The sequence below is a fragment of the Syngnathus scovelli genome, chromosome 5 (genome assembly GCF_024217435.2).
Source record: "Syngnathus scovelli strain Florida chromosome 5, RoL_Ssco_1.2, whole genome shotgun sequence".
Classification (NCBI taxonomy): domain Eukaryota; kingdom Metazoa; phylum Chordata; class Actinopteri; order Syngnathiformes; family Syngnathidae; genus Syngnathus; species Syngnathus scovelli.
Window position 1 is genome coordinate 13456290 of NC_090851.1, and position 16058 is coordinate 13472347.

Here is a 16058-nt window from a genome sequence, read left to right on the forward strand (position 1 = left end):
ACTTCCCGAGGGACACGGTAGAACGCCTTCTCCAAGTCCACAAAACATATGTGGACTGGTTGAGTGAACTCCCATGCACCTTCGAGGATCCTGCCGAGGGTATAGAGCTGGTCCACTGTTCCATGGCGTGGACAAAAACCACACTGCTCCTCCTGAATCCGAGGTTCGACCTCCTGGCGGACCCTCCTCTCCAGCACCCCTGAATAGACCTTACCAGGGAGGCTGAGGGGTGTGATTCCTCTGTAGTTGGAACACACCCTCTGGTCCCCCTTCTTAAAGAGGGGAACCACCACCCCAGTCTGCCAATCCAGAGGCACCGTCCCTGAATTCCACACAATGATGTAGAGGCGTGTCAGCCAGGACAGAGCCTTTAAGAACTCTGGACGGATCTCATCCACCCCCGGGGCCTAGCCTCCGAGGAGTTTTTTTAACTATCTCAGTGACTTCAACCCCGGAGATTGGAGAGTCTCCTGGCCCTGCCTCCACAATGGAAGGCATGTCGGTGGAATTGAGAAGGTCTTCGAAGTATTCTCCCCACCGACTCACGACATCCTGAGTCGAGGTCAGCAGCACGCCATCTCCACTGTAAACAGTGTAGACTGCTTCCCCCCCAGAGACGCCGGATGGCGGACCAAAATTTCCTCGAAACTATCTGGAAGTCATTCTCCGTGGCCTCCCCAAACTCCTCCCACGCCCGGGTTTTTCCCCCGCCAACCGCTGAACCCACGTTCCGCTTGGCCATTCGGTACCGGTCGGCTGCCTCCGGAGTCCCACAAGCCAAAATGGCCCAATAGGACTCTTTCATTTTGACGGCATCCCTTACCGCCGGTGTCCACCAGCGGGTTTGGGAGGTGCCGCCACGACAGGCACTGGCCATTTTACGGCCACAGCTCCAGTCGGCTGCCTCAACAATGGAGGCACGGAACATGGTCCACTCAGACTCAATGTCCCCAGCCTCCTCAGGGATGTGGGAAAAGCTCTGCCGGAGGTGGGAGTTGAAGCTCTTCCTGACAGGGATTCTGCCAGACGTTCCCAGCAGACCCTCACAGTGCGTTTGGGTCTGCCAGGTCAGACCAGCATCTTCCCCACCATCGGAGCCAACCCACCACCAGGTGGTGATCAGTTGACAGCTCCGGCCCTCTCTTCACCCGAGTGTCCAAAACATGCAGCCGCAAATCCGATGACACGACGACAAAGTCCATCATCGAACTGCAGCCTAGGGTGTCCTGATGCCAAGTGCACATATGGACACCCTTATGCTTGAACATGGTGTTCATTATGGACAATCCGTGTCAAGCACAGAAGTCCAATAATAGAACACCCCTCGGGTTCAGATCGGGGGGGCTGTTCCTCCCAATCACGCCCTTCCAGGTCTCACGGTCATTGCCCACGTGAGCATTGAAGTCACCCAGCAGAACGATGGAGTCCCCAGAAGGAGCGCTCTCCAGCACTTCTTCGAAGGACTCCAAAAAGGGTGGGTACTCTGAGCTGCCGTTTGGTGCATAGACGGAAACGCCCATTTTGCTACCTTTACCATTAGTCGCAACAGTTTGCCCCTCAGTGAGATTAAAACTTTCAAGTGGACATCCATGGTGATCGTCATAATTCAGTGCATTTGATACACGTCAATAACATTTTGTCACCTTTAGCAGATGTCTCCATCAAAATAAGACATTGAGAAGCGTTACCCCAAATTAATTGTACCACTTCAGGAGTTAGACGGGTCATCTAGTAACTAAAGGCTGTCCGAATTGCATTGTGTTCACGTCATTGTGTATTTGGCCATGCCTTCTGTGTCACTAAAACTGGTGTACGTCAGGTTGTGAATGTTTGGCGATAGTATGAGGGGCTGTAGGGCAACCGCATAACGGCACCAATGCTTCCGTCAGCCTGTCTCAGGGCAGCTAAGCTATGAAGTAGTCCATCAGCAGTGTCAATTTGTGAGTGCATGAATAACATATCCATTGTGAAACATCTCATGTCCAGAAAAGCACAATATAAATCTCATGCGCTACTGTTATTATTACTGCGCCCCATTGACCCACGACCATAATGAGGACAAGTAGTATCCAAAATGAAGGGATTGAGGTGTCTGACCAACTTTGGTTGTACTTCTGGCCTTTTTGTTCATTTGCCGTCTTTTTTCTGTTGTGTTTTGCAGTTAATCTACAGCTGAAGATCAGTTTTACGCGCTTCGATTCTACGTGACTTTTTGTCTAATGCGGTTTGGTCATGGACCAATTATTTTTGTCGTAAACGCATTTTCAAGTAGTATTATAAATGGGCGATATAAAGACCATACAAAGGTAAATGACTAACACGTAAACCTTAGCGCTAGTGATTTAATTTCTGTGACTAATTTAAAGGTGTTTGATAAAAAGTAGTCGGGCTGTTTGCTCTTTATCATTGTTTATTACAGTATTACAGATAGCTAAGACTGTTTTGATTCGGAAAGGGGGAAGTTAGCGGAAGCACCTCATCCACACAGTCACTCACACATCTAAGAACGTGGCCAGACGCTAGCAGAATAAGTGGCAGCTTTATTCTCTCTTCCATCCAATTCGCATAGCATCCAAATAACCTAATCAGTCCGCCTGATATTGTCATCTGCGTATTGCTTGTCTTTTAATATAAATGTCAATGACTTAGATCAGGCATGTCCAAAGTCCGGCCCGCAGGCCAAATCCGGCCCCCGGTCATATTTCATACGGCCCACAGCTTCGGTCTTATAATGTATTATTCATGGGCTGCCTGCACTGTCAAACTGAATTAAAAAAAAAAAATCATGAAACTTGAAACTGTAATTCCTCCTAATACCAAAAGGTGGCAGCACCAGCCCTCTCCACTCATTTCTGCCATGGCGACTGCAAAGAAAACGAGGAAAGTTGACATGGGAGCTTAAGATCAGGGCATGCTTTGAGAATAATTGTCAATTTTTGGCTTTGTGAAGCCCTTTGAGACTGTGATTTAGGGCTATACAAATAAACTTGACTTGACTTAACATCGAGGGCCATCACTTTCAAGAGAAATGGGAATTACAATACTTCTTCACTGAAAATCAAGGCAATTGTGTTTGTCTAATTCGTAAAGAGACTGTTGCCTTGTTTAAGGATTTCAACCTAAAGAGACACCGTCAGACTAAACATGCTAACACATACGACAAGCTAACAGGGAGTGACTGCGCTGATAAAGTGAAGCAGCTCCAAGCTGAACTGGCATCACAACAGCGATTCATCACGTGGGGCTGTGAGTCAAAAGTAAATCAAAAGTAAAAATTACTTAATATTAAATATTACGAAGTGGCCCTGTTAATACTGTTGAAGTTATGAACCTGTAGACGTGACACAAACTATTACTTTCTGAAAAATATTGTAAATGACAAGAGCAAAATTCACTTGTTTTAAGTTTTAATAATAACAGACAACTTTGCATTACTTATAACTCCTGTTTAAAATGTTCATGAGGCAAAAATAATTTTAAACTCTTGTAACTTAAATTATTTCATACAGTTTGTTCAGTGTTATCTGACTCTTCAGGTATGAATGAAAGGCAGAATTTGTGTTTTTAAAGTTGTTCACATCTGCCTGAGTGGTTTATATTTGGTTATTTTGTCATTTAAAAAATAAAGACAATCGGGACAATGAAATTTGTTTCATAACAGTATGTATTTGCATGAAATTTCTGTAGTTAAAAAATGTCTGAAAAAAGTATTGGCCCCCGGGCCCCTTCACTTTATCAAATCTGGCCCTCCTTGCAAAAAGTTTGGACACCCCTGACTTAGATGTAGGGGGGAGCCTTCACGGTGACGAAGGGCGAACAGACCCCTTAGCTGCCCAACAACATCCATCCATCCATTTTCTGAACCGCTTAGTCCCCACGGGGGTCGCGGGCGTGCTGGAGCCTATCCCAGCCGTCATCGGGCAGTAGGCGGGGGACACCCTGAACTGGTTGCCAGCCAATCGCAGGGCACACAGAGACAGACAACCAATCGCACTCACACTCACACGTAGGGACAATTTGGAGTCTTCAATCGGCCTACCAAGCATGTTTTTGGAATGTGGGAGGAAACCGGAGTGCCCGGAGAAAACCCACGCGGGCCCGGGGAGAACATGCAAACTCCACACAGGGAGGGCCGGAGGTGGAATCGAACCCGCACCCTCCTAACTGTGAGGCGGACGTGCTACCCAGTGCGCCACCGAGCCGCCCTTGCCCAACAACATGCCTGATGTAATTTAATGTGACAAAGGACCCCTTCGGCTGCCTAAAAACACGCCTTACTAAAAAAACAAGTGCCACTACCTTCAATATAACGCGCTTTCGGGTTAACACGAATTCCAAATTTTTTATCCCAAAGTCGAGCCTTCGCTGTACATATGACCATAGCAATATTAATCTTTCTGTTCCAGTGACAAAAGTAAACGTCGGACTAAAACCGTGAAAAAGAGCGCAGAGCCCAAGTGGAATCAGACATTCATATATTCACATGTTCATCGGCGAGACTTTCGTGAGCACATGCTGGAGATCACCGTCTGGGACCAACCAAGGGTCCAGGAAGAGGAAAGTGAATTCATGGGTGAGGTAGGTTTGAGGTTCACCAACCAAGTCTTTTTTTAATTGGTTTACCACTCCCTGAACGGTTTCATGTTCACAGCTAACTAATCTATGCTCTATTACATGTATATAAGCTCCTTGAGGGCTATTAGTGTCTTTACTTTTTTCTATGTTCCTTTTCTCAGATCCTGATAGAGTTGGAGACCGCCTTGTTGGACGACATTCCTCACTGGTATAAACTCCAGACACATGATGTGTCCTCAATACCTTTGCCTCAGCCATCCCCATACCTTCCGCGCAGACACGTCCATGGAGACAGCCCAAGCAAGAAACTACAAAGTATGTCTTTTAACAGTCTTATGTCGGCTTGAGAACCCAAAGTATGCTTGAGTGTGGGGTCTTAGCTTTTATTCCATGACAGTGTTGATTTGTCTCTTGGTGCACAAGATGCAGACCCTCCGATCTGATCATCTTTTGTATGTGTGTGCGTGAGTACAGGGTCACATCGCATCATTGATACAGAGTTTGATGATGGTTTGATGATAATGACTAAAGGTGGGTTGGGGGCATGGTTACTACATGTGTCCTTCTAGCAGCCTATGGGCACCCAGCACTGGGTGAGAGAACATATTATTGCCCCCTTAAACTCTGAAATCCACAACTTGCTGCTAAATCTTTATTTACAAATCATTGTATTTCTATTGGACTGATAGTGTATGTTATTTTGGCTGTAGATTAGTAGTGTATGTACTGTATTTCAGGGGCTACAGTAAAAAGTTCTCCTCCTCTGCTGACTGTAGAATCACCTGTCACATCAAGTGCATGTAGCACTCTAGCTACAGTTCACTGCATTCCGCTAAGTCTACTGTCATTGATCCGCATGCCTCAAATATTTGACATATATATATATATATATATATATATATATATATATATATATATATATATATATGTATATATATATGTATATATGTGTATATATATATGTATATATATATATATATATATATATATATATATATATATATATATATATATATATATATATATATATATATATATATATATATATATATATATATATATATATATATATATGTATGTGTGTGTGTGTGTCGCTCTGAATTGGTAGAGTGGGTCATCCAGTGATCCAGTGATCACAGGTTTGACTCCCAGCTTCGACTGAATACACTGAACACTAATTTACTCCCAGTGGGCCTGCCAGCACCTTGCAGCAGCTGCCCATTAGTGTGTGAATGGGTGAGTTTGAGGCTTTGAGTGCTTTAGATATAAGTGCACTCCCATATACTTACACAGGTAGGAAGGGTTAAGATGCCTCGGGTGGCATAGCTGCTTGAGAAAAGTAATAAAAAAAATAACATTTCACATGCTATGATAACTTCATATATAGCTAAGCCTCGATTTTACGCACTTCAATTCTACATGACTTTCTTACGAGGTTTGGTCATGGACCACAATTTTTTTCATGATAAATCAATTTTACTACTAACCTTAAAACATTTGGAAAACAACACGCAACCACCACAGAGACGGCGATCGATAAGGACTGTTATGCTAATGCTGTTTATGCTAATAGGATAGGACGTACCGACATGATCACTACCCGTAAATAGTTAGAAACTCAGGACATGGACTCCATCAAAGTTATGCATCTTTGAGACATCCTAGATTTTGCAATGCAGCAACGGACTAAAGCTGTAAAGCAAAAAGGCATAATGGACTACCGTATTTTCTGGACTATAAGTCGCTCCAGAGTATAAGTCGCACCAGCCATACAATGCAAAATAAAGAAGAAAAAGATATAAGTCGCACTGGAGTATAACTCGCATTTTTGGAGGAAATGTATTTAATAAAATCCAACACCAAGAACAGACATGCCATCTTGAAAGGCAATTTAAAATAAAAATAGAATCGGCAACAACAGGCTGAACGGTACGGTATGCTAACGTTACATGAACACATAAACGAGGAACTGAGAACGTGCCTGATGTAACATATTAAGAGTTATTCTAATTGTACTAAGTTCATTTTGTTTTTCCTTATTTAATCACTTCACTGGTGTTTGATATAAAAGAAACCAGTGAAGAGTTATTCTAGTTATTATATCTATAGCATAAATAACATGCTAACAAGTTTATCAATCCATCCGTAAACTGGGCTGTGGAGCAGTATTCCAACACGATAACGACCCCAAACACACCTCCAAGACGACCACTGCCTTCCTAAAAAGCTGAGGGTGAAGGTGATGGACTGGCCAAGCATGTCCCCAGACCTAAACCCTATTGAACATCTGTGGGCCATCCTCAAACGGAAAGTGGAGGAGCGCAAGGTCTCCAACATCCACCAGTGATGTCATCATGGAAGAATGGAAAAGGATTCCAGCGGCGACCTGTGAAGCTCTGGTGAACTCCATGCCTAAAAGGGTTACGGCGGAGCTGGAAAATAATGGTGGCCACACAAAATATTGACATCTGGGTTCAATTTTGACATTTTCACTTGGGGTGTACTCACTTTTGTTGCCAGCATTTTACACATTCATTGTTGTATTTTGAGTTACTTTGAAGTAACAATACATTACCTTTGCTATCCAAGCTCTACCGTGACTACTTAACATTGTCTCAAAGTGTCATTTCTTCAGCGTTGTCCCATGACAAGATATAATTAAAACATTGCAGAAATGAGAGGGGTGTAGTCATTTTTGTGAGATACTGTATATGCAATATAGTTATTTTTTATTACTCTCTTTTTTACCGTTCGATGAGCATGGTTTTGTTGTAATAATACAATGTCTATGAGTTTTGGGTTTTGATGTTTGAGTCCAAATACACTTTTGTCGACTTCTTATAATTATTAGTAATTATATTGTATTAATATACACTCAGAACAATGATGTTATTCCCCAAATACAAACACGTGTATCTTAGTACACATTTCCCGACTACAATGTCCCAAAACACTTATATGCATGGCTCAGAATGTTTTTCCCCTTCTAAGACTTTCTAAATAACGCACTTTCTGGGTTAACGAGATTCCCAAATTTTGGACCCCAAAGTCTGCATAAAATCGAGGCTTAGCTGTAATGGAAAAATGGTCAATATTTAGTCCCTAAATTGAGAGCGATATGAGTGTCTGAGATGAACATAATCCTCCACAAAATATCCTGGAAAAAACATATGGTCGAGTAGGGTAGGATTTAACCATTGTTGCTACCTTAGGAAAGGCTCCAGACTCTTACAACCCCTGCTGCATGTCACATCATTTCAAGTTAAAGCAAGTAATTTACCACTTATCTCACAGAAAATTGCCGTAAAAGCTATTTTCTTGCTTGCGAATTGGCCATTTGCCTGTGAAACGTCTAGATATTCTGCAAAAGTATAACCTCTTGGGGTAGTGAGCAGTATAACACTCAAAACTAATGTGTCCGTATCAAAGGTTACACATCTGAACTCTTGGTGTGTGTGTGTGTGTGTGTGTGTGTGTGTGTGTGTGTGTGTGTGTGTGTGTGTGTGTGTGTGTGTGCGTGTGCGTGTGCGTGTGCGTGTGTGTGCGTGTGTGCGTGTGCGCGTGTGTGTTTGTGTGTGTGCGCGCGTGCGTGTTTCAATGGTTTTGCAGGAGGAGAGCGTAATTCAAGGGAAAGAGAGCGAGGCAGTACGTTGGCTGTTCCTGAACAGCAGCGCGCCCTCCAGCATCGCTCTCGCTCTGTATCTCCTCACAGAGAGGATTCCTGCAGGGCGAGGTCGCGGCCTGCACATGTGCCCATGCAAAGGTCAGTATAACATGCCACCGCAAATCGGTCACATATCAGTCACTGTCTGTGTTAAAAATATATTAACATAATACCATGTTTTATTATGTTATACATCAAACTTGTCAAAACTCTTGACCAGTATGCCATTACATCTTCCCTGATGAGCACTTTACTAAATTGCGTGGAACTGGTCTACGTAGCGAGTGTATAAAAGTTGTAAACACATGGGGCCTGACTTACTAAGATCATAAACGGGAGATGCTAAAATGCATTTTCACCCCCACAGGCTGTGCATGTTGTCTGTGGACGTGTTGCACATGATCTACTAAGATGGAAATCTTTTACTAAGATCACAAATAACAAGCTCGAAATTGCATGTTCACTCAAACAGATTGGACATGCGATTGGCAACTGGTGTAAAATTTGTGGCAACTGCTGTATTTGAAATAAGGGATTTTTTCCCATGAGTTTGTTCTGATGGTTTCCACCAAGGAGCATTTTAGGGAACACTATGAGCGCAAAATGAAGTCTGAAGTGATGGAGCTGGATGTCTCAGTGGAATAGGCAAACATACTACTGAGTTACAAAATATTTTCGTAAAGCCAGCAATCTGGTCAAGACCCGGAGAGGGCATTCCACCCTTTTCCGACTGAGGACCATGGTCTCAGCTTTAGGGTTGCTGACTTTCATCCCAACCGCTTCACACTCCACTGCAAACTGCTCCAGTGAGAGCTGAAGATCACGGCTTGAAAAAGCCAACAGCACCTCATCGTCTGCAAAAGCAGATATGCAATGCTGAGATCACCAAACCGGACATCCTCAACACCTCAGCTGCGCATAGAAATTCTGTCCATAAAAGTTATGAACAGAATCGGTGTCAAAGGGCAGCCTTCGCAGAGTCCAACCTTCACTGGAAATGAATCCGACTTACTGCCGGAAATGCAGACCAAACTCTGGCATCAGTGATACACAGACCGAACCGCCCTTATCAGTAACTCCCCAGGGGGCACGCTCTTCTCCAGGTCCACAAAACAAATGTAGACTGGTTGAGCAAACTCCCAAACACCCTCAAAGATCCTGCCGAGGGTATAGAGCTGGTCCACTGTTCCACGGCCAAGGTAAAAACCACAGTGCTCCTCCTAAATCCGAGATTCGACCTCCCAACGGTGGCTGAGGAGTGTGATTCCTCTGTAGTAGAACACACCCTCCAGTCCCCCTTCTTAAAAAGGCCAATGTTCACACTTTCAAATGATCACCTCTTCAACATTACAAGGAAATCACAATGTCCCAACACTAGTGAGCTATTATTAGAACAGTGTTGACCTATGTGGTCCTTGGGGGCTCCCTTGCGCTCGTGAGGACCAGGTTGGTGATCCCTGCTCTAGAGCCTGCTCACTTATTTATATCTTCCGGAGTCCCCAAAAGACCAGCATGTTGCAAGTGCAAAGCTCAGGAAGGAACATATGGTGGTACCACTAAGTCAGCAAGCTAGGAAGTTGCAAAGCCATCTATTATTTCATGAGTAATTAGTAAAACTACAAATCACATTTCATGCAGAGTGGGAGCCAGTGCAAGTTGATAACGAGAATGGAACATGATCCAAGTTTAGTTTTGGTCATGAGACTCGCTGCAGCATTTTGTACTCACTGCTGACTTTTAATACTTAACAGTGTTGTGTCAAATATAATTTGATTTTTGCTGAGTCACCCCGGGGAGTCTAATTTTGTCAAAACTGACCCTTGTATTGTATATGGCAGGATCAATAATCAACTCAGTTCTCTCGGGGTTAAAAAACAAATAATTACAGGATAACCATTGTCTAATCTCAAGAAGATGCACGTCCACATTACAGCAAGTGCATGGTTTCTTACTTCTACAGGCATGTGTAGTTGAATGTCATCACTTATATTTGCTATAGCAACATACTCTACATCATTTCTTAAGCAGTGGTGGAATTTTAGTCCGATGTAATGTCAAACTTAGAACTGTATCGATTTACTAACCACACTTAATTATTGTACAAAAGGTTTCATATAAAAACACAGGGTTTTTGTACCTTATTAAAGCAAGACAGCATTCTTGCCCATCAGTATTGCCACACGCACGCGCACACACGTACCCCCCACACAAACACATAGTCAAGACACGGACACACGGACATCTCCATATAAGGTATTGGGAGAATGCAATGAATGCACAGGGGAAGTGCAACTTTGAAAGACCCTGGAGCACTGCACAGAAGGCTTTACTTTCCCTTCATGTGCAAGACAAAACACTGACTCTGGTTGTGTTGTTGGTCTCCTTTTTCCTTCTGCTGCACGTCTAATTGTAACTTAATAATAACCTATAATTCATCAAATTGTCTGACAACCACCATTTACATTTGCTTGGATATTTCATTTGTTTCACGGACAAGCATCCCATTGGATACTTTAATGTTTTTATGTCATCATGACATGTACAAATATTTTTAATGAACTGTACCACATTTCAACATTTTGTTCAAAAAGGTTAGGGTTAGGAATTCATTTGTGTTCATTGTACTGTAAATGTTAGAGATTTGCTCACTCCAACTTATTTTGCAAGAACCAAACAGAAGACAAGCAAGTTCTTTTAGACACCTGCAGGTGGAGAGTCCATTCGTCGCTGTCTGAACAGCGATTATCGAATGAAGTCTAAAAGTCTCCTCCCTGCAAGGGCATATTTATTAGGAGGAACAGAGTGGGGGTGAGTGGACAGGTTTGGTGAACCCCCGGCCTCTGATAAGATCAGAGCAGGGGGTGTTTTACACTATTGTGGGAAACAGACTCTGCATTGTGAGGGCCAGACGTGATTGATTTAATTATTACATTGTGAGGGCAAGACAGGATTGATTTAATCATTACAGTCTACATTCCAACATAATCATAGGATCAAACTAACCTGAAAACCCTAACATCTCCCTCCTGATTTATCATATGATTATGTCACCCCAAACAACAAAGACAAGCAAGGAGGAAAAAAAAAAACAAAAAAAAAACACATATATATATATATATATATATATATATATATATATATATATATATATATATATATATATATATATATACGTATAATGAAGAAAGTAGAATGGTAAAAATAAAAACAACAAACAATGATAGCAACACTTTCCAGTGAAGATGAGGCATTACCTCAATACCCCAGATCAAACTTATTGTGTAAGCGAAAAACCTGCTGGCCAGATGTCATTAGCAGGAAAATTCTTACACGGCCCCGTTGCCACAGGCGACCAGAATGCTATCAATAAAAACAAAAAGAAAAACACAGAAACAGTATATCTGAGGGAAGAGCGCAAGGACAACTTTGTCTCCGACGGACCATACTTTATGGTCATCTGGAACGTTCGCACCCCAGACAGGGTCATGAGGGTCAAAGGTTGCAACTGCTCTGCGTCGAGTCCAGAAGAGTTGTGTGCTCCTGTCAGCTGATGATGTCATATCCTGTAGGTGTGGTCTGTCACCCACACTGGTGCACACACTCCTGTCCAGTTGGCGGGCAGCATCGGATAAACCACCTTGGATGTAACATGTGTAATTCACTCCAGCTGGTCTCTCTGTGTAGGCCACTTGTGGTATTGTTCGTCCTTTAACAGTCACATTGAGATTTGCCCAGAAGTGTTCATCATAGGCACCGTCTGCAAGTCCAGAGTGGGATGGGTCGGCATCACTGATTGTGACTGCTCGGCGTTGATATCCAACTCCTCCCATGGATGCCATACGTTTCGCTTCAGTGACATTCATTGCTCTGGCCTCCAAGCGAACTTGCGTGGAGGAAGGGGGGAGTTTCGAACACGCATAGCACGCCTCCTGTGTGTGAGCTCTCACAGTGAACCTGAGGGTTGTCCACCTGTGAGGGGGAGAGATCAGGCGGCAGTAAATTTGCATTGGACACATCTTTCAGTTTGAGCGTCCTGATTAGATAATCTGCCCAGGACTGCTCTTCATCTGTTGCTTGCAACTCTCGTAGTCAATTGTAGTGCCCATTTAACTGGCAAATAGGAGGTTTTTTTTTTTTTTTTTTTTTTTTTTTTTTTTGAAACAAGCTCTACAAAAAAAAAAAATGTTTGTTTTGTTTTGAAAATGTTTTGAATATGAATCAAATCCATATGTTGTATAAAGCTGACTGACCTGCCCCACTATCCCTCCTCTAGAGCCATGTGACGCGCACCATGGCTCAATATTGCAGTCCATTTGCATAGGTTCTTTGGTAGGGTAGGTCATTTATAGATGCCATTCTCTAATCTTGCCCCTGTTTTGACAACTAGCTTAGCAAGTAAATGGATGGCCTCCCCGAATGGGGAGCGACTCAGCTAGCAAATGATTCCAAAAACATGCTTGGTAGGCCGATTGAAGACTCCAAATTGTCCCTAGGTGTGAGTGTGAGTGCGATTGGTTGTCTGTCTCTGTGTGCCCTGCGATTGGCTGGCAACCAGTTCAGGGTGTCCCCCGCCTACTGCCCAATGACGGCTGGGATAGGCTCCAGCACGCCCGCGACCCCCGTGGGGACTAAGCGGTTCAGAAAATGGATGGATGGATGGATGTAGTTTCTTTAGTTACTTTTCAATCGTTTTCTCATTGTTTATCACAAGAATCTTAGAAATTTGAATACAAATCAAAACGTATGTTTTATTTTACTCAATTGTATGATTTAGAGAATCCATATGTAGTAAAGTTTTGTAGTACTACATATGATTTCATCATCATTTAGTTTGACTTTCTTTCCAAAACGCTTCTTAATTTCTCAGTTCACACATCTTCTACATGTGTTACTGGTTCTCCATTTTTTTTCTAGTTAATTATCAATCCAAAAGCTACGTGTTTCTTTCTAACATTCAACCTGCTCAAAATCACTCTTTCATCAAAGTCGCTCTAATTTTCCATAGTAGTCGCCAACGACATCAACCATTCAACCTTTCATTCAGGCAATCATTCATCAATGTTCATTTGCATCTCACACGCAGTCTCCAAAAAGGAGTCTTTCTATCACATTGGTCCCAATTCATTCAAGCTCACCACACAACATTCATATATCATTTTCAACTCAGGTTTCCTGGTAGAACAATCCACCAATTCAAAAAAACTTAACTAAAACAAACAACTGGCAAATTAATCTGAATTTTTTTCTTTGTTTTTAAATTTGAAGAACTCAATCTCTCAGATTTAGCTTGCATTTAGAATTTTGTATAATCGTATAACACAACCAATCAATTATTCCTATTAAATGTAGCACTGCAAAATCTTAAATTCACAATTTAGCTTCTTCCAATTCCTGAAAGCATGTTCTGTCATTTTTTTTTCTTCGAATTTCTCATGTGGGCTCGACACTTAACATGCACTAGTGTGGATTAGTTTCTGCTTGCAAACAGATTTCTTTTTCCTCTCATTTTTATCTTTCAAAATCATTTCTGTTCTGCGGTGCAAATTGGATAGACCACAGTCTAGCAAATTTTTCTTATACTAAAACTTTAGCCAATGTTCATCATTTTAACATATACGCACACACATGCACAGCTCTCGCATGCAAAAGGTAGTTCCCAGCAACAATGATTCGTCACAGGCTGGCCATTTCCTGTGGTCGATCATGAGCTGGTCCCTCCCATGCACACGAGGACAGCACATTCTAATTTTATTTATTTATCTTCTAGAAGCAAGTTGCATTTCTTTACCACTTGAACTCTCAACTTCCTTTCTACTCCATACTTTTTCTTCCACTTCGGCATATATTGCATACAATTAAGAAATCTACTTGCCATGAACTTCTCGTTTTAAAGAAGAGCAGAGCAAGAGATTTACCGTTTTTATTTCCCATATTAATTCTAGTAGTTTTAGGTTATACAATCTCTTTGTCTCAAAAATATTATTATTATTATTATTACTATTATTACTTATTTATTTAATTATGTCTTTGAGGATCCTCAATGCAGGTTTAAATTGACCTTTCAACAAATTACTAGCCTGTATTATTGCCGTGGATCAATGCTAGAACTGCTATTTAGTCAATTTTATCCTACCAGTCACACACTCAATCACACAAACTCCAGCGCTTTTTTAGGCCTATCCAGGGATGGGTGTAAAACCCTCCCAAACAGCTTTGGAAAAACGGACAAAAGAAAAAATCTACGCCCTTCTTCAATTAAGAAAAAGAAGCTCTGTTTTTCTTAGCCCGTTTCTTCCACTGGGACTTGAACCCAAGCTATTCTTTGGCTTGGAAAAACATACAAAGAAAAATCTACGCCCTTCTTTGATTAACAAAAAAGAAGCTCCGTGTTTCTTAGCACGTTCCTTCCACTGGGACTTTAACCCAAGCCAGATCCCTCAGCTCGGAAAAACAGACAAAGAAGAGTCTACACACTTCTTCGATGAACGAAAAAGAAGCTCTGCCTTTCTTAGCCTGTTTCTTCCACTGGGACTTGAACCCAAGCTATCTCCCGTGCACCTCTATGTGTTACGCGTTTAACAACACAACACAATTTCAAGCCTTTAACTTACTTGTCCCCTGGTTCGTTGCACTGCCGGGTCCCGTCAATCCACCTCTGTCAGACGAAGGCAGACCTAAGATGCTGGCCCAGCGAAGAATTTCCTTCCCAGGTCTTTCTTTACCAGGTCCGGCTAATGGACGCTGGCCCGTCGACGGTGTACAGCGCGTCGTCCTCCGTCAGCCAGATGATGGGTATGAGGGTCCCGGGTTTCGGCACCAAAATGTTAGAGATTTGCTCACTCCAACTTATTTTGCAAGAACCAAACAGAAGACAAGCAAGTTCTTTTAGACACCTGCAGGTGGAGAGTCCATTCGTCGCTGTCTGAACAGCGATTATCGAATGAAGTCTAAAAGTCTCCTCCCTGCAAGGGCATATTTATTAGGAGGAACAGAGTGGGGGTGAGTGGACAGGTTTGGTGAACCCCCGGCCTCTGATAAGATCAGAGCAGGGGGTGTTTTACACTATTGTGGGAAACAGACTCTGCATTGTGAGGGCCAGACGTGATTGATTTAATTATTACATTGTGAGGGCAAGACAGGATTGATTTAATCATTACAGTCTACATTCCAACATAATCATAGGATCAAACTAACCTGAAAACCCTAACAGTAACTGTATTTGCTTGTGTTTTGTATTAGTAATTCTGAACTTTTGATATCAGGAGCCTGGATGAGATCCATCAGAACCGCCACCACTCCCAGTCGCCTTCCCATTACCACGACTCCCATTTAGAGCATCAGCGCTCCGGTGACTCAGACTACGAGTACTCTGAAGACAGGTAAACTTTTTAGGCATTTAGATTTTGTGGATGACACTGTGCTTAACATTTATTTGCTAACATCGAATGTATTATTATCATTATTATTGTATTTTCCGTACTATAAGCGGCTACATTTTGCACAAGCTTTGAACCCTGCAGGTTCATAGTCCAGTACTGCTCATCTAGTATGAATTTTTCATGATTTTTATGATATTGTATGATTATTCTTTTGCATATTCTCTTATATATGAAAATTAAACATTAAAAAACCTGCATTTTATAGTCCAGTGTGTCTTATAGTATATGAACAAAACAAGATGTTCCCCTAATTTTAGCTGGTGCTGCTAATAGTCCAGAAATTACTGTATTAATGTGTTGATTAAAAGAATTAACAAAGAGCGAGGTTTAAAGATTCTTATTCCTTGCGTAAAAAGCACAATTCAGTCGAAAGTAATTGT

At 42.3% G+C, this 16058-nt stretch overlaps 1 protein-coding gene and 1 long non-coding RNA gene across 29 annotated transcripts in view; one reads left to right on the plus strand and one right to left on the minus strand.

The window, feature by feature from the left end:
* LOC125969167 (regulating synaptic membrane exocytosis protein 1) overlaps nucleotides 1-16058 on the plus strand; it is an 89556-nt gene that overhangs the window by 54189 nt on the left and 19309 nt on the right. For 26 of the 28 annotated variants that reach the window (XM_049720955.2, XM_049720929.2, XM_049720930.2 and 23 more), the window contains 5 exons: nucleotides 4407-4578; nucleotides 4737-4890; nucleotides 5050-5106; nucleotides 8185-8338; nucleotides 15502-15618. In XM_049720955.2, coding sequence (XP_049576912.1) covers nucleotides 4407-4578; nucleotides 4737-4890; nucleotides 5050-5106; nucleotides 8185-8338; nucleotides 15502-15618 — 654 coding nt within the window. The remainder of the gene's footprint in view (nucleotides 1-4406; nucleotides 4579-4736; nucleotides 4891-5049; nucleotides 5107-8184; nucleotides 8339-15501; nucleotides 15619-16058) is intronic. The other 2 variants (XM_049720935.2, XM_049720949.2) reach the window with 1 other exon arrangement.
* On the minus strand, nucleotides 10929-15442 carry LOC137840337 (uncharacterized). Its single transcript, XR_011086923.1, has 2 exons — nucleotides 12081-15442; nucleotides 10929-11996 (listed from the first exon to the last, which is right to left on the minus strand). It is a non-coding gene; the product is annotated as an uncharacterized lncRNA (long non-coding RNA).